General features: G+C 32.7%; 1 protein-coding gene across 3 annotated transcripts; it reads left to right on the top strand.

The window, feature by feature from the left end:
* Positions 1-9,679: 9,679 nt before the first annotated feature.
* Positions 9,680-22,486, top strand: LOC18033946 (phospholipase A-2-activating protein). 3 transcript variants are annotated; one of them, XM_006423133.2, is made up of 23 exons: positions 9,680-9,818; positions 10,394-10,725; positions 11,698-11,801; positions 12,691-12,759; positions 13,323-13,383; positions 14,336-14,475; positions 14,747-14,936; positions 15,224-15,285; positions 15,644-15,732; positions 15,949-16,021; positions 16,107-16,166; positions 17,047-17,193; positions 17,294-17,332; positions 17,461-17,498; positions 17,653-17,739; positions 18,425-18,590; positions 18,843-18,920; positions 19,517-19,653; positions 20,260-20,336; positions 21,032-21,101; positions 21,294-21,359; positions 21,904-22,045; positions 22,209-22,486. In XM_006423133.2, exons 1-22 carry the CDS (start codon positions 9,756-9,758, stop codon positions 22,036-22,038), a joined length of 2,283 nt encoding a protein of 760 aa, XP_006423196.1. In that variant the 5' UTR covers positions 9,680-9,755; the 3' UTR covers positions 22,039-22,045; positions 22,209-22,486. The 3 variants fall into 3 exon arrangements, with proteins under 3 accessions (XP_006423196.1, XP_024034659.1, XP_024034660.1); XM_024178891.1 differs by lacking the exon at positions 17,653-17,739; XM_024178892.1 differs by lacking the exons at positions 13,323-13,383; positions 14,336-14,475.
* Positions 22,487-22,565: the final 79 nt, after the last annotated feature.

Here is a 22,565-nt window from a genome sequence, read left to right as displayed (position 1 = left end):
ATGATGATGATGATGGTGGTGGTGGTGGTGGTGGTGATGATGATGGTGGTGGTGGTGGTGATGATGATGATGGTGGTGGTGGTGGTGATGATGATGATGATGATGGTGGTGGTGGTGGTGGTGGTGATGATGATGATGATGATGGTGGTGGTGGTGGTGGTGGTGGTGGTGATGATGATGATGATGATGATTATTATTATTATTATTATTATTATTATTATTAAAACAAAATAACGATGATAATGATGATGATAATTAGCGTAATAATAATAACAATAAAATTAAAAATAGTAAATCACCAACCAAGGAATATAGGCTTAATTGAGATGAAGGATAAGATTATATAATGGACTACTGTGTGTGGTAATTGACATTAAAATATAAAATTAAACAAAATTTATTTGTAAAAAATTATGGAAAATATTAAAACACAGCTGAAAATTAAGATTACAAGCAGTTTGAGAGAAATTGAGAAGAAGAGAGACGCCCAAAAAAAAATTGAGGCTCTATTGATAGAAAAATAATTTTATAATGTAGTAATTTACGGTCCATCATAAGCTTCATGCATGTTTTCCTCACAACCATTAGACGGAGAGTGAACGGCTGGTATTGTTTTAAGTCAACAGTACCCGTGGCATAATTTGAAGCGTCTAATACGATCAAAGAATGATTGAGATTTGCGGGGTTAATGTGTGGAATGGGTTGACCGGAATACAAAGATTCGAACACTACAACTTGCTTCACCAACCATTGTCAAATGGGACAATCGTGACCATTAAATCATGAATAGTTGAGATTGAGTCAAAACTGCCAGCTATCCCAGGCAATCATATCTATTGTAAGCTCATGTAATCATAAAATCAGTTCCAGTCAACAAAAAAGGTCAATCTTTTTTACAGAAGCACAATTATAAGGCAGTCTTGATTAATGTTAAGGTTTTCAAACATGTTCAATAAAACATTAATATCCATTTATCTGTTTGGAGACTTAAAAAATGTGAAATTAATATTTTATATCATAGACAAAAAAAGCACGTAATTAAATATAGTTAAGACATAATAAATAAATCATAATATATTACATAAAAACAAATATAAATTATCAAGTAAGCACAAAATAAAAGTATTATTGGTTGGTAAATAAACAATTGTTAATACTAAAAACTGTGCACAATTAAATATTGCACAAATTATTTGTTTTCAAATTGAATGAATAAAAGAGAACATATTTTTCCAAATAATATGTTGCGAGTCACTGGCTTGGTCACATAACATTGCCCCTTATCAAGGCATTTTTGTAGCGTATCAGATGAGAATAAAGCAACCGTTTCAATTTCAAAATTCAAGGTAGATAATTTTTTATCGAACAAAGTTAATACATACGAAAGAAAGGTTCAGGAGTTCTCATGTTTATAATTTTTTTAATTAAAAAAATATGCGATGATACATTATTTTTCAGATAAAAGCATGAATCTGCCACAGGAAAGGTTCTTTTACTAATTGAGAAAAATGGCTTCAATATTACCTTCAACATAATGTATGTTGTTTCAAGTTTCAACACTAAACTATTTATAGGACAATTGAAATGAGTTTTAAGATTCATGACTAGCTCCAACCTGTCAAGCCTAATCTCTCAGCAACATTATACATTACTAGTTTATCCCAAGCAGAGCCAAAGAGATGCTCCCCTCCGATGGCAAATGTCAATGCCCATGAGAGTAAAACAATTGTGAAGACTGCAAACCCAACTGCTGATCCAAGAACATCTACAAAAGAATATATCTTACAGTTATAAAAACGAACAACATGGGAATGAAGATGCGTAAAATATATAATATGTGATATAATAATGCCAACAAGTAGCCTTCCATGTCGAAAATGCAGAGGCACCCAAATACATCTCATGAAAGGGTGCCTTTCTGTAATCAATACAACAAACTAATTACAGAAAAACTGCTACGTTCTTGGCTTACACTATATTGTAATCTAAATACGAGACGCGTAAATGAAAGTCCTCAGTTAGTGGTGGTTGAGGCAGCATGCAGACTTCATCTACTGATTCTTAAAACACGCACACACACTCATTTGAAGCAGATCATGCCTGTGTTTCCAAGCTTTGCCAACTGAACGACACAGAGACCCACACCTCCTGAGGCAGCAGTGATCATAATGTTTTTCTGCTAGCCACTTCCATCTAGGTTGACACCAAGGAGCTGAGTGAGGGCCTGGTGAGCAGAGAGACCAGCATAAGGTATGCCAGCAACTTCAGCTGCAAAAACTTAAAAACTTCTTGCGGCCTAGCAACTGTCAAGCTCTCCTTGGCCATAGCAAACTCAGCTAGTCTGCCTCCACTCTGTCATCAATAAGGAAATTTAAAACTGAAACAAAATGAACATATGAAATCAGCTTATACAAAATTAGACTGAATCCTGATGGAGCAGCATCACCTCTCCGCTCACGTAGATGAAAAGACTAAACCTTTCACATACCAAAGATGTATGAACTTTAAATGAGGACAGAAGGCTCTCAGATATCCAACTACATGTACCAAAAACCAAATATGACTTGGAAACAAAGATTTATAGTGGTGGTATCTCTATACATGCCTATAACCTCATCCAACAAAAGCAACATCGTGCGGTTTACACCTTCTCTTTTTGAATCTGATCTGACAACACTAAAATCTTTGGAATGCCACGTAATTATTTTTATTGATTGACCCAAGCACGAAACAAAGAAAGTACCAAAAATTCATTCAATTCACTCTATCACCATATTGCAGTAACAAAAAGAAATTTTTATAGGGAAAGCATAGTTGCTAGCATGGTCAAGAACCTGAACCGTGTAAAAAAGAGAAATGTGTTTTCGACATTTTACTAATTATCATAGTTGCAACCACAACCATATTAACTAAAATGGGGGTTCTCTTAACTGGAAGAAATGATATTTTGTTGCCTATCATCAATACCCGGTCATCCAAATTTCTCCATGACCTTAATTTCAATCTTCCTAGTAGTGAAAGAAGACTAGAAATTTATTCAGAATAAATTAAAAATAAAATGATAAGAAAATATATATATATAAATTAGCACTCACAAGCACAACTACAACTTTGTCACCCACTTTGAAATTTTTAACTTCTAATCCTAGCCCTGTGAACTCCTACTACATCAGATGTTATTAAAAAAAAAAAAGCTTCATCAGCAAAAATAAATACCAGAAGCACATTTTTTTTGTTTTGAAAAACAAGTCCCTTCTGCCGAATTGGAATTTTTTTCATCTTCATAATTCCCTTATGCCGAGCTGGAATTTTTCTGACCGAGTCTCCGTTTGTTCCCATAATGGCGGCGAGAATCCGACCGAGTCTCGACGACAGCTCATTGCTACGACTCGCGACTGCGTCCCTTGAGTCTCTATCCGAAATCCAAATGCTGACGAAGAGGGCCGCCTCCACGAACGGTTCTGAAATCACGCCGTGCGTTGATGATGTGGTGGTGGTGATTAACAGCAAGAACTTCAACTCGGAAGAGAGGTTCAATGGCTATGATTTTTTATTGAAGCGGTCGTATTCGTTTGGATTCGAGCGGAGTCTTGCGTCGGAGATGATGGTGACGGAGGCGATAACGGCGTCACCGTGGAGGTACAAAAGGGGGAGTTTATGGAGCAAACGATTGTCTCCGTTTGGCTCATTGACGAAGTCTAGAGTCTTCTGGAGCAAAGGATTATACACTTCCTTTTTGTTTTCCTTTTACTGATACTGTAGCTATAGCCGGTTATCCATTTTCTAAGTGTTAAACCTCAGCCGTTGATTACCTTTCTTTACGATCTAAATGGTCATTTGCAAAAGGACAAATGACTGGGGTACCAAACCCTTGACGCAATGTAGCTGGACCCTATAGTTTAATCCTTGAGAACAAATATCAATTATACCTCTAGAATACTTTATGAAAAAGCATTAAACATGATACAAGTCAAAACTTGTTAGGAAAAATGTCTTTTGACTCAAGTGTTTACAAAAAGTTATTTTAATTAGTTTTCAAGTATAAAGGTAGGCTCCATGGAGTAAATATCTTAGTTCAAGAATTAGCCAGATATGTCTATCTCCAGTTGGTTCTAGTGAGAAGAACTTTCACTAATTCTTTTAATAAAATTTTTCTGTTCAAATAAGTTTCAATATATATCATGCTCTTTGTATTTTTATTTTATTTATTTATATGGAAGTGACGCAGGAATCAACTCTATGATTCAAGGCACCAAGAATAATAAGACCATCAAAAAATTTAAAAAAGCTAAAGTAATTTTTCTCATCAAAAAGCATCGAATTGTTATAAACGTAAATTTATTTATTTATCAATGATATATATGATATTAACCATTTCTAAAATATACATTTCTATTATTATAATCATTATGCAAATCATTGCGATAATGATTAAAATGACAACTAAAATTTGACTTCATTGACATTAGAGAAAAACCAGTTTGTCTTGTGGCCCTTATCTATGCTCAAAACTGAGTTAATAATATTCCTTTAAAACCCACTTATAACGACTGAAATTATGAATAAATGAGTAAATATATAAATTCCTTTATATTTTAAATTTGAGGTAATAAAACAAAAACAAAAAACTTAAATCAAACAGTTGTTATAAAAAAAAATTTCTTTTCAGATAGTTTTAGCTCAATAGGATCCTTAATTTATACCCTAAACCACAACTAAGTGAAGAGACTCTCCTGGGATTCTTCAGTGGTTAACTTAATAACCACAACTCAAACTTTCTACATTAAAGTTAAGGAGAGAAAGTACAATTAATCCAATCAATGCGTTATTGATCGTGTTTAAATAATGATTTAGTTTAATAAAGTCTAGGACTCGGTTTTAAAATAAGAGTGATGCTACTAAGGCTCTTTAATTATTTAAAACGTTCTCCTTCCATCAAGATTAATTTACGTTTGAGGAAAAATTTGATACTATGTTTACTAAATCAAAGACTTGTTTACTTATTAAATTAAAATTGGGAATGAGAATGAATTATGTGAGCCCCATATAAATTTGGGATTGACTATTGGAGTTCTGATTCGAGGAGGGGGCTGGGAAAATTATGTTGCAGAGCTGTTCGTCACCGTTGCACGCAATCCCATAGTGCCTCACTGTCGCCGCTATCCCGATGTTGCTGCCACTCTCCGACCTGCATCCAATTGTCGCTTGCTGATTATCATTGTTATTGATGATGATGATGATGATGATGATGATGATGATGATGATAATAATAATAATAATAATAATAATAATAATAATAATAATAATAATAATAATTATTATTATTATTATTATTATAATAATGATTATTATTATTGATGTTAATATAATAATAATATTGTTATTGTTGTTATTATTGTTATTATTGTTGTTGCTGTTGTTGTTGTGATTATTATTATTATTGATGTAACAATTAGTGGGATTATATTATTTTTTGTTTGTATTATTATTATCATCATCAAATGATAATAATTAACAAACGGTATTTTAATAAATTATCTAAACTCATTCCGATTTCAAGATAAAGTGAACGCATAAATGGAAATAAAGTTTAATTCTGATTCTGATTCCCACAGTTTAAGTAAATAATTTATTCTAATTCTCATTCCTAATTCCGATTCCAGACCATTTTCTTTCCAACCAATTTCGATTCACAGATTAGTAAACGCAATATAAATATGATTAAACCAAGCTATACAACAATATTAGATTGGCTATAGAAGTTAATTACCTATCTTAAATAAATGGATCATATTTTCAGTAATTCTTCCTCAGCTCCAGAATCTGTAAATTATTATGAGATGTTTTATTTAAATCCATACGATTTGGGAAGATCAAATCTAATTCATATACAAGAGTAGCTCAATTATATTTTTAGCCTTAGGCGAATTGTTTTAATTAAGCCTTCCAAAAAATTTGAGGTAAACTATATGTATTAATTTTATTAAAAATTATTTATTTAAAATCAATTGTCCACTTTCTGAGATGCAAAATTATTAATCAAAATTTTATATTCTAATTTTGCTGCTATATCTTTCTCAGTAGACAATATAGTTAATCCATTTAATCTTTCCTATGACATGGTTAACCTTAAATAAGTTTTTTTTTCAAATGCTCATTTTTCAGATTGAACTAACTTTTCTATTCTTCTTCTTTTTTTAAGTTTTTCATATCCTTATGCATATTTTATAGTAGTTTTTTTTTTCCCAAGTGAAAAAAGAGTAAACAAACAAGAAATTATGCTAGATAATTAAAGGAAAACAAACCTATGAACACAATAATATTTTTAAAAAGAAACAAAAACAACTAAAAAACATAATTAATTAATAATAGAATGGAAAGATAAAACATGGATTTTTGAGAACTTTAACTTTGATGGGTTGAGACTTTGAGCAACAATGATCAGTGAAAACTAAAACAATTGATTTATAATTGATTTTTTTTTCCTTAAGTGGAAAGTATAGTAGAGAAAGTAGTTTTTTCAACTAAGCATTGAGGTATCATATACTTTTTTCATTGGAAAAAGATATTAATGGATATTAATTTAACAAATATGTGGCTTTTATAGAATTTTAAATGAAATATATAAGGTTATAATTAGAATATTAAATAGAGATTTTGTAGGAAATAAATAAATAAAAATTATTAATCATAATGTTAGAAGGGGATTTTGTAGGAATTTAGTAGTTTGTTTTCGGAATATATAATTATAAAATAATAATAAATATAAATCAATAATTAATAACTATAATTTAGAATAAAATTAGCGGCATTTATCTATAGTGGGGCCTTAGGTAATGCGTAAGTTGCTTAGGGAAAGAGCCGCTCTTATTTATATACTGAACTAAATTCCCATTTCATATGCATATCATTTATCTTGTATAAATTGATCAGAGAACTTGTTTTGCTCTCATTGATTTAGCTTACTACCCTTGCTCATTTCCATCCCTAATGCCATCCCTAATGCCATCCCTAGGTTTCAAGCAAAGCCTTTTTTTAATTGTTTCTGCTGGGATTTGCATTCAGTGTTAAGCTAAGTTTTGTATTGAATTTTTTATAATATTGTGATTGATAGTTATTAGATAAAAAATAAATTGTAATTAAATGTGAACTGTGTTGTACATTTTTCGACCTCTCTAGATAATCTTATCGAACTCAGTTGTTTGATTTTGTCAAATTCTGGTAATGATTTTCCTTGTATAAATTCTTGTTCATAGTCCAGGATTGATGCTAATTAAGCTGAACCAGCTGGCCTCTTTGGACCTTTCCATTAGCAAGTTATTAACAGGTCCAATCCCAAATTGGTTAATGAACCTTTGCCAGCAAACTATCTTTATTCTTACGTTTCAATCAACTATTTGGCCAGAGCTTCCCTCTCGGCCGGTTTTTTTTTTTTTTTTAAAAAAATAATTATTTTCTTTTCTTTTCCAAATTTTAATTTAAGGTAATTTTCTTTATTTTAATTTCTCTTTTTTTTTTTTTTTCATTTTCATTGCATTTTTCCATTTTTTTTGAGATTGTTTGTTTTTGTGGTTGGATGTTGTATATCTACCGCTCTTAAAAGGTTTCTTTCGGTGTCGAAGATGGTGTTGTTTCAATTTTTTAATTAGGATCATGTCATTGTTCGTATTATGATGATATGTTTATATTGGAGTCATTGAAGGGCTCTGAATAGTTGGTGCATTGAGATTTTGATGGTTTAGGACGAGTAAACGATGGCCTAGGCCAAGAGTTCATCAAAGGCCTTTGAGGATTACTCTATGAGAGAGGTGGTTTTAGTAGTTGTTTGTATTTTGTTTTAACATTGTGTTATGTTGTGTTGTATTGTTTCATATTATTGGATTGGAAGAGGTTTCACTTGCATTAGTTAAGGTAGATTAGACGAGTCCCGTAAAATTCCTCCGGTACTTAAAGTAGTTTTAATAGGTGAAAATTTTCCCTCTTTTTAATTTTTTGTGATGGTTAATAGAGGCCACATTTAATTTAGGCTTGAGTCTTAGGTCTTATCCTATATGTTGTACTAAAACTATGGTCTAGATATGATGTTTATTTATGCCTTAATGGGGTTGAACTGTTTGCCATTATTGATTTTTGAATGAATTTCATTCCTTTAAAAAGAAAAGAAAAGAACCTACTCAATTGTAGGCTTTGTTTTTGGAGGGGAATCAATTGAAAATGTAAAATAATTGGCATTTTGAAGTATACAAAAAATATGCTTTTGTATACGTTTAGAAATTTTAAATTCTAAACTAAAATGTTATTTATTTATTTTTTAAAATGTTAATTGGTCTAGATATTACTCCATCTTGCTCATGTTGAGTTTACAAAAAATTAATTAGCGTCTAATATAGAAGGTTATAAATGAGGTAGATTCAGTTATGTAAATATTTTTTTATTTCGGGACTTAAATTCATTACTTCTAGTTCAGATGCTTTATTTATAAAATAATCAATTAATGTTCAGTGTGAATGGTTAATATGTAGGGTAGACCCAGCCACGTGGACACACTCTCTCTAAGATTTGAACTAATTACTTCTTAGTTATGATATCTTATTTATCAAAGGTAAGGTGGGCAAAAAAAGAACCATTGCAACGAAGAATCGACCGAACAACCAATTTGGTTTGGTTTGCAAATTAAGAAAAAAAAACCCAATTAGTTTAATCAATTGAATAGAAAACTGAACAAAAAATTGAATAACACCCCAAAAAAAACAAAGGTTATGAAGGTTAAAAATTAAAAAAAACCGAACCGAATTGGAACCAAAGAAATTTCAATTTGGTTCGGTAAGAAAGAGTTCTCACTGCTTTTGGATTTATTTTGCCTTTTTTCTTAACTGGTAAGTGGAAAGTAACACGTAACCACAAGACAATCTTTAAAATATAAAAAAAAAAAAGTTACACTATTGGCACCCTTTTATTAATCTCATAAAATTCTTGTTATATTACAATTATATTTAAGGATAAATATAAATAAAATTAAGTCATTTATATTTTCTCTCTCTCTTCAATTTTATTTTACTTGTAAAATATAAATTTTTTTATCATCAAACTAATTTGAATTTAGGAAGTAATCCTCTAAGTCAAAACAAATTTTTTGCAATAAACATAACAACTTAATTAAGATACAACATAGTGGAAAATAAATAAAACAAAATTTTATCTCGCTGCAAATAATTTTTTTAAGAATTCTCAAACTAATTTCTGAACTCAAAACTTATAGGTAGGATAAAATTATATTAAACTCATAAAATATCATTATTTTCTAAGTATAATATTTTTCTTATTATTTTCTAAGTATAATATTTTTCTTACTTTTTCTTTTAGATTTTTTTCTTTGGAAATTAAATAATAAAGAAAGTTTGAACAGAGGAATACAAATATTAAGACTGAAACAATGAGAAAATTATTAGAAACTAAAAAAATTCATAAATGAAAATAACATTTATTTAGAAAAAAAAATACTTTGGCATTAAATAAAATATAATTAAAAAAAAAGTTTAAATAGGATTTTGGAGGGGTGTTAATAGTTCATTTTTTTAAATTGGACCCATCCAATAAAAGAAGCCCAACCCAAAAACAAATCTTTATCGAGAAGAAAACTATTAAAAAAAAAAGTAAAAACAAATTAGAGAAGCAAAAAACGATGCCAATTTAATTTAAATCTCGCTTAAACCTCTTTCTTTTCTCAGTTCTCAAACACTCTTGTAAATTCGGGGATGATGGACATCGATTTCAAAGAATACCAATTGAGCTCCGAGCTTCGTGGCCACGAAGACGACGTAAGATCTCTCTCTCTCTCTCAGTCGCTCTTTTCTTTTCTTTTTTTATTCTTTTTATTTTTCATTAAAATTCGTTTTTTTTTTTTAAAACGAAACACAGCAGTTTCATACGTCAACTAATATTGTTCATTATCTGAATACTTAAAAATTTCAACCGAATTATCGCAATCACGTAGTTGTATATTAATTGGGTTGACTTTATAATTTGTGTAAATTGATGCAATTAGAAGTTACAATGTGATTATTTAATCTTAAGGTTGATCAGCTGATTCTTTGTAGCTATTCTTGTGAACCAATTTTGATGTGTGCTTTGATATTATGATGTGGGAATGTGATTATAGTTAGGGAAAACAGTTATAATTGAAGTTGATCATCATATACATGGAGTTTGGTACTAGAAATTGATTTATTTGAAATGAGGTATTTTATGGCGATAAATGTGGGTATGTTGAATCAATTAATTGAATTTCTGGTTGATCAGTATATATTTAGATGCACAAACACTCGTATATTGCTAGAGATATGCTTTGCGTATGCGTAAATTTTTTGAATTTTGGATGTACATATTATATTAGGTTCGTGGGATATGTGTCTGTGACAATGTGGGTATTGCAACTTCATCGAGAGATAGAACTGTGAGGTTCTGGTCCTTGGACCCATCAGACAAGAGAAAGTACCATTCATCAAAAATACTATTGGGACATACAAGTTTTGTTGGTCCTTTGGCATGGATTTCACCTAATGCGGAATTCCCAGAAGGCGGTCTGGTGTCAGGTGGCATGGACACAATGGTCTTGGTTTGGGACTTGAGAAGTGGGGAGAAAGTGCAGACTTTGCAAGGTCATAAGTTGCAAGTCACTGGTGTCACATTGGATAATGAGGATATCGTGTCATCATCTGTTGATAGGTAAGCTGACTTTTTGGAAGAATCCTATTTGTTGTACAGTCCTTTTCCGCTGTTTCTCCTTGTTTCTGTTGAAAGGTTTACTCAAAATATTATTTGAGCTGGATTCTTCCATGTCAAACAAATAAAGATTCATGTGCATTTGTGGCAATTGCTTTGAAACTTTAGTTTTTATCCATAACCATTTGGATTAATTCTTCATATTTTATCTTCTTTACTGCTGTCTTATGGGGCTTAACAAGCAACTTATGTGTCCTATAAACTTCATTAACATGCATATGTTGTTAGTTACCGACTCTGCCATTTCTATGTTGTTGGCAGCACTCTTGCTATGATGTCCACCTCATAGTTGGAAAATCTGTTGACCCTAGAACCTAATAATTAAGCGGTTGAACTTGAAAGAGATGCCAAAATCCCATGGAAGCTATTGAAGTATCTATAATGGTGTTGGGTTACGCTCTCCACCACTTTACTGATTGCAAGCATTGCATGACAGTTTCATAACATGTATCATTCTTAAAAATAGCTTTGTTATTTGAGTATTGCTCAATTTTCCGTGTCATGACCCCTTGTTACAAGTGATTGGAAGATTATGCATGTCTTAGTTCATATTATCATTGAACCTTTTTACTTAAAACTAAGCCCTACATACATATAATGAGATATTCTAGGAGTTGAAAATGCTTTCATCTGGCAAAGAACGCCCAACAGGAAATTTTACTTGTAAATTAAATCAGCATCCACAAAATTTAATCAGTCATAGCCAACATAGAAACCAATTAAGGCATATTTTGAGCTTAAATAATTTATTTTATTGTTTCTCAAACAGAAAATGCCATTATTTTCAGTTTTCCCGAAACTTAATGAGACAATTGACTTAGTGTGTATCACTAAGACATTATCATTGTCACTAGTTAAACCATTGTTGAAACATGATTAACAATTTGAATTTTTTGTTGGGCTTCTTTTTTGCAGTACTTTAAAACGGTGGAGGAAAGGAAAACTTGTTGAGTTCTGGGAGGCACACAATGCACCAATCCAAACTGTTATAAGGATTCCTTCTGGCGAGATTGTTTCAGGTTTTTCTTTGAACTATTGTTATTAAAAAGATTGAGCAGACATTGCAACTTTTGCTAAATTTCTGGGTCTTTTTTTGTGGAGAATAAGAGTCATCTTTAGTTTGCTTTCCTTGACATACCATCGTCTCGCATCTTCTGATTCTTCTTCCCGGAACAGAGATCTTCTTTTCTCATACTAGACTGATGTAACCTAGTTTCCAGAACTTTTTGTAGCGTTTCATTAACCACTTACGTTGTGCAAATCTTTGATCCAATATATGTCTTTCCCCAACAGCAAGGTTTTGCAAGGATAAAAAAATTATGTCGAAAAAACTGAATGCATGAGGATAAAGGAAAAGATTCTCAAAAAATTAGAATAATTTCTACAAGTCAAGAGAGAGAAAGGGACCTACATAAGTAAAGAAAATGGAAGAAGGATAGAACAAGAAACTTATAAGGAAAGTGGCCCCTGGGCAAAGTTCTTTTGGATTATTCTCAAATATTATTTATCCATCTCCTTTCAGTAGCTAGAGAAAAACCTTTTAGACGGTTTTATGTAATTTGGAGAATAATCAACATTCTTTCAGGATACCAAATCTTCTTATTGTTGTTTAATATCAAAATTTAGATCTCTACGTCAAATATTAAAAAAGGATCCTAGAATAAGTGCTTGCTTCCATCTTCATCCTATATTCCTTACATGAGTACATCTACTTCTATAAATCTAAGTCTGACTCTCTCTCTCAATGGCTTTCTAAAAATTGTGAATAGCGTGGGCTCTGCCATTGCATGAATCAAATTTGAAAATGGAAGCTTTGATTACGTTCTATGTAGATTTGTACTTACAGATACCATAAATGCATTATCTAAGAATGTATAATCTTTGAATCTGCGTTCTACCACATTACAGGTTCAAGTGATACGACCATAAAACTTTGGAAAGGAAAGAAATGTGCCCAAACTTTTGTCGGACATACAGGTTTTTTCTCCTTTTCTGTTTGCATGTTTTCAATCTGATGATTAGATAGACATAAAATGCATCTTGTCAATGCTCATAATTATCCCCATATGCATTCTTTTTTTATTTTTTTTTTCCGGTTGATACCCAGTCCACTCCTGTATTTACTTTCTCAGTATCCCATCATATACATACCTACATATGTACTTACAATTAGTATGCCTGATCGCTGTTTCATACTCGTGCATTTTTATCACTTGCAACTTGATAAAGGTTTTCACTTGTGGTGACGTTTTTCAGTTATAGAGGGTGGCTTGCGGATATGTTGTTATTACAAATTGCTGGTGATTTTGCTGCTGTGGAATCACCCTCATCCATTTAATAGACATCCTTGGAACAATGACTAACCTGTCAAATATCAATGCAATATGTGCTGTTAAAAGATGCCTAATGATCTTATTCTTGTACTTGTGCACACATATGGTCTATGAGCCTGAGGACCATCTTCTTTTCTGTGTCGAGTGAAGTTGCATGTCTAATTTCTCTTAGGTGGTGCTTCTTATTCAATTTGATATTTTTTACAGATACGGTTCGAGGTTTGTCGGTGATGCCTGGTGTGGGAATTATTTCTGCATCACATGATTGGTCAGAATCTCTATTTTGAGTTCTATTTCTTCTGTTATTTCCTAGCATTAATGAGTCTTACTCAAGTTCAGATGCTTATCTTGCTGATGGCAATGGTAATGTAAAACTAGTGGCATCAATTTCGAAGGAAAAGAAAAGGGACATAAAAATAAAAATACGCGAATAAGTACCAACATAATGTATATAGTTCAATACGAAGGAAAAGATAAAAGATTTGATATTTTAATCTTGGGGGGTTGCAAATTAGAACTTGGTGCTTGAACAAAATAAGCGTAGAAATGTTGTTGTATTGCGTACTTGAATCTATTGAAATCCTGCTCTGTCAAGCTGTAGATGCTGGCACTTAGCCCTTTCTCCCTTTTATTGTTTCAAGAAATAAAAAGCTTTTATGTATCCTTTATTTTTGAATATGGTGAGAGGATGCTGAACTCTTTGAAAGTATATTTTTTTCCCATGGTTCAACTTCTAGCAAAGATAGAAAATTTTATGTTTAATCATTAGATATGAATGTTGCTTCCTTTTGGTGAGGGATATCTAGATTGGTGTATGAGTTCAATTAGTTGGGTTGTGAGTTATTTGCAACTGAACAGTTTTCCAGCAGACATGCTACAAGAACTATGCTAACATTTTGTCTTGGTGCCTTTGTTATCAATTACAAAAATGGTTGCCTTTTGTAGAGAGTTGACTATAGCGTAATCATGTGCTCGGACTACTCATTAATTTTACTTGAAGCTTCCCAAGAGAGTACAAATGCTAGCAATAAATCTTGTGTATCCACTTAAGTTGTTGTATCCATTGATGTAGAAACTGGACCCACATAATATAGTAGCTGTCTCTTTATTCAATTTATATGTTTCCTATTGGTTTCTTTATTTTGCATTTGAATTTTTCAGTATTTTATTTCTCTTGAATGCCAGCTTTGTTATTACTTTGCGTGTTTTCATTGTATCAGTACCATCAGATTGTGGGCATTGACTGGTCAAGTACTAATGGAGATGGTTGGTCATACTGCTATTGTCTATTCAATTGATAGTCATGCATCTGGACTTATTGTCAGTGGTAGTGAAGATCGTTTTGCAAAGATATGGAAGGGTAATTGCTTTTGATATTCATACTTCTGTTTCAAATGTGATCTTTATGCTTTCAGAAACTACCCATGGTTCTTGTTTGTGCCATAATCGTTATTTAGCTGGGTTTTGCCTGGTTTAGGTCAGGATTGTGAATTTCAACTTAAGCATGATTAAATGAGACAATGCTAATTAGCATTAATCTGTTCGTATTCTCTATAACTCTGAAGTATCAAGTTAAACATGACCTGGATGAAAATGTTTAATGTCAATGGGGCATTCATGTCTTGTTGCAGATGGAGTCTGTGTTCAAAGCTTAGAGCATCCTGGCTGTGTTTGGGATGCCAAATTTTTGGAAAATGGGGATATTGTGACAGCATGTTCAGATGGAGTTACACGCATTTGGACAGTGCATTCCGATAAGGTTGCAGATTCACTGGAACTGGAGGCGTATGCTTCCGAACTTTCTCAATACAAGCTCAGCAGGTATTACCCTTTATCAATAGCCAGTTCCATAATAACTTAATATGGGTATCATTTTTTGAGATTAGTGCTTCCTGACTTATAATAAGATAAAGTGTTTTCATTGGGAAGTCCCAGCACAAATATCAATCTCCTAGTCTAGCTCAAATATCTATCTCCTTCCCATATAAACTTGTCTGGATTAAATGGTTTATGGCAGTTGATTGCCAGTTGGATCAATTTAAGAGGTAGTTATCCTTTTCAATGTAGCTTCACCTGATGCCTACTTTGTCTTTTTCTATTTGTATTAGGAAGAAGGTTGGTGGATTGAAATTGTACGATTTACCTGGGCTCGAGGCTTTACAGATTCCAGGTGTAATGCTTGGCTCAATTTTTTTTTATCTTGCAATTGACTATTTTAGTGTTAGATGATGATGGTTTAATTGCTGGATGGACATCCATCTCTGTTGAATATTAAACTATAGAAATACTTATTTCTTATAGATATCATTTATTTGCCAGTGCCAAGTTAAATTTTCCTCTGTCATGCAAAACCTTGAAACCAAGACATAAAATTCTGAATTTTAATTGTGAGCAATATCCTTATATATCCTGACTGTTATCTGAGAAGTTACGAAAAGTTTGTTTCACTGAAGTATGAACAATGTGGTTGGTTAAAATTTTTGCAAGATTCTGTTATATGTTGTCTAATATTTAATGCTTTTGATCAGGAACCAGTGCTGGCCAGACCAAAGTTGTTCGAGAAGGGGACAATGGTGTGGCATATTCATGGGATATGAAGGAACAGAGATGGGATAAAGTAATCTCCATTTTCATGCTAATCAGTTTTATTTATTAACTTCCTGGTCATATTCTTCTTGTGACCTCTACACTGTCCATTTTTTAAGAATAATTAATTCTCTCAATTTTTGTACCTTTATATGTTGAGTTTCTGTGTTCTTTGAATTACTTTATCTTTCCATTTCAATTATTTCATGGCTTGAATGTTTATATTTGGTTGTTGCTCCAAATTTAGCTTGGCGAAGTTGTTGATGGGCCAGATGATGGCATGAACCGTCCTATTCTTGATGGAATTCAATATGACTATGGTTAGCATTTCACTTCTCACGGTAGCTTCTTATATTGTTTTATGTATTCTTAAGTCTTAATTCTTTTCCACTTTCCATTACACAGTTTTTGATGTTGATATTGGGGATGGGGAGCCCACTCGTAAGTTGCCGTACAACCGTTCAGGTATGTTGTTTTTTTTCTATGTTGTGTTTTTTCTTAGTCTTACTTTCTGATTTTGATGTTTGATAGCTATTATCCAGAAATCATTCCTTTCTCATCAACCCTAAAGCTTAGACTGTGATACTTTTGGTTTCACTTCATAACATATTTCTCCTTTCCCAAAAGTTAATCATTCTTTTGTCAAGAAAACTATCCAGAATGTAATTTGGAATTATATTCTATTACTGAAATTTGATTATGTTACAGAACACTTCTACTAAGATATGGAGATTTCTGAATTATCTTCAAAGTTAGTTTGGCATTTTTGTTGTAAGATTGGAACTGTTCTATTTTACAGCTCAGGATATAACATTCCCTCTTTGATTTGTGATCCTATAATTTATTTGAAGTTGGCTTGTTTCACTGTAAGTGAAATTCAGATTTTTTTTAAAACTCTGAACGTGGTTGCCTGTGATTTGGCTTATCTTACCATGGGTTTATGTTTTTTTGCCTTTCTGGCCTAAATTTTGCCAGTGAACATAAATGTACCATCTGTGAACTTTGCTGAAGTTTGTAAGTTATTGGCAAGCTTTATGTAAACATTTTCCCCATCACAGAACTTATCGTTATCCGACTTTCTGTTTAGTTATTTTTGTTTTGCTTAGAAATAGTGAAAGGAAATTATGCTTTTAAAGAGGAGGCCTGGGCTTATTATTGCTGGTCCTTCTGCACTCATATTCCATTTTAAGCTTGGCATGGTCCCCACCATGCGTCTTCCTGTTCTTTAAGGACAATTTCCTTAATGTTGCAAAATAGCCCTAAGTGCAATATTTCTTACTTAAACATACCAAAAATTAATCGTGCTCGTATTTGTTAATAAAATCAAATATTTTTAAACTTCCAGATAATCCATACGATGCTGCTGATAAGTGGCTTCTCAAGGAGAATCTTCCTTTTTCTTACCGACAACAAATTGTGGAGTTTATACTTCAAAATACCGGACAAAAGGACTTCACTCTCAATACATCATTTCGTGATCCCTACACTGGCGGTGAGTGCATTGGGTTTTGGCTCTTTGATCCTTTGTATGTCATAGTCCTCATTTTGGCTTCATTTTCGCATGATTGACATTCATCTGTTTCTCGTTCTAGCAAGTGCTTATGTGCCCGGACAACCCTCTAGCATGTCTGGTATGTATGCTTATATGAGAAAATGAAATTTCAGATTTTCTCAGTCTATCTTGGATGCTATTCATTATTTTTATACTCTCTAATATTACACAAGATCTAATTTATTTTCAACATCTTGTGGATAACAGCTATACCGGCAAAACCTACATTCAAGCATATCCCAAAGGTACATGACAAGTTTTGGTCAAGAGGCTTGTGATGCATGTTTATTTGAGATGTACATGACAAGTTCTCTTTATAAATATTTTATATGTTCAGTATTTAGTCATTTTGGTATCCTTCTTTTACTTCATATTTGTTCTTTAACATATGGTCTTCAGAAAGGAATGCTTATTTTTGATGCGGCTCAATTTGATGGGATCCTTAAAAAAATTATGGAGTTCAACAATGCTTTATTATCTGACTTGGTATGTTCTTTTAAAGGTCGAAATTTTTATTCAAGCTTTTACATTCCAAATCCCTATCTTTTTTTTTTTTTTTCCATTCGTTGTTGTTCATTATTGTTCATTCTTCGCATAATGTTTACTATTCTTTTTCCCCACAGCAATCTATCTTTTGATGGATTTTCTTTTCTTCTCATGAGACCATCCCTAATTAAAGTAAACTTAAATCGCTTGTTGATGCATGATAGTGATTTTATGGTAATTTCTTAAATGCTACCTAAGCGTCATGTTTGAGGATATACTATTTTTTTTTGGGGGCTTAGTTTTATTTATTAATTTATTGATAAGAAAGTAGATATTGTTATTGAAAAACAAGATATAATTTCAGACTAATATCATTAGCGGAGAACATCATCTTTATTGGCATACATACATACATACATACATACACGTGTGCGCGCGCGTGCGTGCGTGCATGTTGAAATTTATGAATGTATCTATATATGTACATGTGTATGCATGTATGTGCTACCTAATATTCTGGTTTTGCAAACATTAGATATTGCTAGGTCTATCTAGATCAACCTGAGTGATACTTGCATGGTTTTATTTTGCTTTTAGTTATTAGTTTTCTATATCCTTTTCTATGTTATCTATTTATTGTGTACATTGTTTCCTCTATAATGGATCTATTGGAAACCTTTTGAAGGAAAAAAAGAACTTGTCCATGTCAGAGCTTGAGACATCCAGAGTAGCTGCTGTTGTTAAAATTTTGAAGGACACATCACACTACCATTGTAGTAGTTTTGCAGATGTTGACATTTCATTGTTGTTGAAATTGCTAAAAACATGGCCTCCGGCAATGATATTTCCAGGTTTGTAAGGCTATTACTATTAGTATGTGGTTCCTCATTGAGGTTCTTCCAATAAATTTTAGTTCATTGTGGTACAGACTTCACAGTGTAGTCAATTTGTAATATTTTATAGTCTCTGTTGGATTATGGATTGATTGTTCTTTACTTGTTACCTGTTCATACTTGTGCCTAATACTCGTACCTCTCTAACATATCAAGGATATATATTTTTTTCCCCTCACTTTCTAGTTATTGTGCTTTCTACTTTTGCAGTTATTGATATTCTGAGGATGACCATCCTGCATCCTGATGGAGCTAGCCTACTTCTCAAGCATGTTGAAAATCAAAATGGTATTAGAGAGAGAAATTTAGCTTTTCTGTTTACGTTTTATACTGACAATTGATATTATTTATAATCTTGTGGTACAACATACCTATGTCATGATGTGCAACAATCCTTATTTTGTTGATAAACATGGAATGTACTTGTGGATGATGCCACATCGCCTAGTATTTAACTTTTTTTGTACTGTCAGAAGTAAATACTGTTGTTGGACCTTTATCTTTTAGCTTAAAGCCTTTGGGATTAATGATTCTCAATATGTTTTTGGAGTTAGGTTGACAAAGAGGTCTTGAATTTACCTTGATATGTTTAATATTACACAAAGTAAGTTACCCAGTTGGATCCACAAGTATTTTTGTGTGTATTAAGGTCCACGTGACAATTCCATTTATTAAATTTTCCCTGCCCGGGACTTAAAGAGTTATTATATTATTACTGCACCCGTCTTATTAGCTGAAGCTTTTATATGAATGGTTATTATCTGGAAACAGTCCCTAAATTTTCTCATTTGAGGTCAAGTGTTGGTTATGTTTCATGTATCTTTCTTTGACATTTCTATTCATTGAAGTTTGATCTTTGTGTAAACTTTGTATTCTCTAACTAGATGTACTAATGGAAATGATTGAGAAAGTCTCCTCAAATCCAACACTTCCTGCAAATCTTTTAACCGGCATCCGTGCTGTAACTAATCTGTTCAAGAATTCATCCTGGTACAGCTGGCTACAAAAACATCGCAGTGAGGTAAGAGTCCCTGCTCTATTATTGTGTTCTGACCTTATATTATGTATAGAAAGTTGGTAATAATTTCAGGTTCAGTACTTGAAACTGTTTCTGGGAGTAAGTAAGTTTGATTATTGAGCAAAGAAATGTGCCTTTTAGTGCCCTTATTTTTGTTAGACTTGACTTCAAATACTAGTATTGGGCCCTTACCAATAGCTTGAGCTTTTGGGTGATGCGGCTCAGGAACATGATATCGGAGCTAAAGTCCAGTGTTCAAACCTACATACTCACTCTGTCTCAATGAGTCAATTAATGTAAACAAATTTTCTCAATCAAAGCAATTCCTAGTCAACTTCTTGGTTCCTGGTCTTGGTCTCATCAGATCCACGTTCAACATGAGAGGGCCTGTCAGACTTGGGCCTAGTGGACTTGACTTCATTGGTGTTGGGTCCTTTACCTAATAATTTTTGCTTTTGGGTCAAGTGTTTTTACCAACAGTTTTAAAATAGTTCTCATGGATAAGTCTGCATTTGTTTCATACATAGCTTGTATCTCATGTAGATGATATTTTTCTTTTTCATATGTTCTGATATATTGTTCTTCCTCATTCTTTTTTTCATCTTGCAGATTCTTGATGCATTTTCAAGTTGTTATTCATCTCCTAATAAGAATGTGCAGTTGTCTTATTCTACCTTGATACTCAAGTAATTATTCTCTTTCAATACATATTTTGAATATTGTTTTTCTGATCAGTTCATCAATAGGTCTTTATTTAGCTGCACATGCATGATATAACACTTTACTACACCAGTTTCTTAATCCAGCTCCTCCATGTGTCCTACTTTTCTGTTTATCCTTTTTGCCGGACCTTGTAGCACCAGAGTTTCTACCTGGAGCTTTCGTGACAGCAAAATGAACTAAATATCCAATTCGTCTAAGCAGACAAGTGTTTTCTGTTGGTCTTGAATATTTTAATGCTGTTAGAATAAGTATTATGGAAATTTAAAAAGTTGAATAGCTTAGTGAAAGAAAATGTTTTGTTTGTATTTGGTTCAACAGAGTGTTCATTTTCACATCAGCTTATGGTTCTACTTTACAAATTGTGAGAATTTAGGTGTGGACATTTTTTATATTTGTGGCTTGTGGGCAAATCACAGTGTATTCTTTCCAAACGATACCCAAACTCAAAAGATCTATCTGTGATACTTCACTCATGCAGGAACAGAATGACATTGTACATGTCCAACTTGTTAAAACTTTTAGCGTGCTATGATTTCTGAGCTCCATACTAATTGCACCATAAGCTTATCTTTGTAACTGATCCAGTTTAGAATGTCCTCGAGTTTTTTTTATGTAATGATCTTTTCAAGGTCTATATAGTTTCTTGTGTACTTCACAGTTATGCGGTTCTGTTAATTGAAAAGAAGGATGAAGAAGGTCAATCTCATGTTCTTTCAGCGGCTCTTGAGGTAATTCTTGATTTTGTCATTTCCCTACACAGTACCAAATGGAACTGCTTTCGCCTTCTTTCTGATGTAATGTCTCTTCTGAAAAATTTGACCAGGGATGTGGAGCTATATTTTCAGCTCCCATTTTGAAATAGAATTTATTCATTTGTCAAAGATAGGAAAGCATTAACTTTGTTCTCTTATTCTTCACAGATTGCTGAAGAGGAAAGTATGGAAGTTGATTCAAAATACCGGGCTTTGGTTGCCATAGGAACACTGGTATGTTTTTATGACCTGCATTAATATGTGGTTAGAAGTGATGGTCATATTAATCGAAAAGTTTTCAGCTTTGGTCAAATAAGATTTGAATGGGCATGTTTTTGTCCGTTATATAATATTATGAAGTCTACCAGGAGAATATTACTTTTGATAAAATCCCTTCTTATTTATTTCTATGTATTTTTTCACATTATAGAGGTGAAACTTCTTATAGTTTGCGGCAGTAGGCTTGGTTGGAATATTGCTGTCCGTTCATTATATATTAGATATACCAAGCTCCATCTAACTTCAAAAGTGCTTCTTTTGAGGCAAGATATGCTAGGACTAGGGGGATGACTTATAGCTACAATATACATTTGTATGTGTTGTGAGTTATTTCATGCTGTGCAATTAAGGAATGTTAGATTAATTTGATATAAATCAACTCTCAAATAGTACCATGGATTTTTGTATCAGAGCCTAATTTGATTCATTTTTGTAAAATATTTCCGCCATGATCTGCCTTCTCCATTCATAGTGATGTCCTTTGTGTTCCGTTCAACAGATGCTCGAGGGCCTTGTGAAGAAAATAGCATTGGACTTTGATGTCGGGAACATTGCCAGAGTGGCTAAGGCTTCTAAAGAAACTAAGATTGCTGAAGTCGGAGCTGACATTGAATTGCTAGCCAAACAGAGTTGAATCGCCGGTGAGTGATTCTTTTTTATACAAGTCATGAAATGTATCTCAAATGCTTGCACAGAGTTGGGACTCTTCCCAAACAGAGTATTTAGCCTTCATGCTAATAGCAAAGTTTGTTTGATAATTTTATTCCAAGCCAATGTAACTCTCTTCTGTATACCCTTTTGCAGCATTGGAAAATTGATGAACGTTTGGATGGCATTGATGAGATGAGGATGGATTGTCAAGGTGGTTGACTAACTTTTAACGTATACATAAATCACATTGAGATGCAAGAAAGGCAGTCCATTGCATTATATATTTATCTGTAGAGCCTCTGCCTCTAGTGACTTTAACGAGGCATTCGAGATTCTCGGTGTATTCTTTTCTCTGTCTACTTGGCAAAATGATATTTTTGTATTCTAGACCCATTGAATTTGTGATTTAGAGGTACAGATATTTCAATCTTTGTTTCTAGGATTTTTCAATTGTACCAAATGTGCCTTCTTAGGTGAAGGAAAATAACAGCAAACGGGTCCTCAAAAACC

Source organism: Citrus clementina, unplaced genomic scaffold (genome assembly GCF_000493195.1).
Source record: "Citrus clementina cultivar Clemenules unplaced genomic scaffold, Citrus_clementina_v1.0 scaffold_8, whole genome shotgun sequence".
NCBI lineage: Eukaryota > Viridiplantae > Streptophyta > Magnoliopsida > Sapindales > Rutaceae > Citrus > Citrus x clementina.
Note: the sequence above shows the minus strand (reverse complement) of the source record. Positions and strands in the feature narration are given on the sequence as shown.

Excerpts from the sequence above, each read along its gene's own strand:
- LOC18033946 (XM_006423133.2), top strand. The coding sequence starts at position 9,756 with ATGATGGACATCGATTTCAAAGAATACCAATTGAGCTCCGAGCTTCGT. Across the intron at positions 17,194-17,293 it reads TCGTGATCCCTACACTGGCG|CAAGTGCTTATGTGCCCGGA; the intron begins GTGAGTGCATTG and ends TTCTCGTTCTAG. Across the intron at positions 18,921-19,516 it reads GCATGTTGAAAATCAAAATG|ATGTACTAATGGAAATGATT; the intron begins GTATTAGAGAGA and ends TTCTCTAACTAG.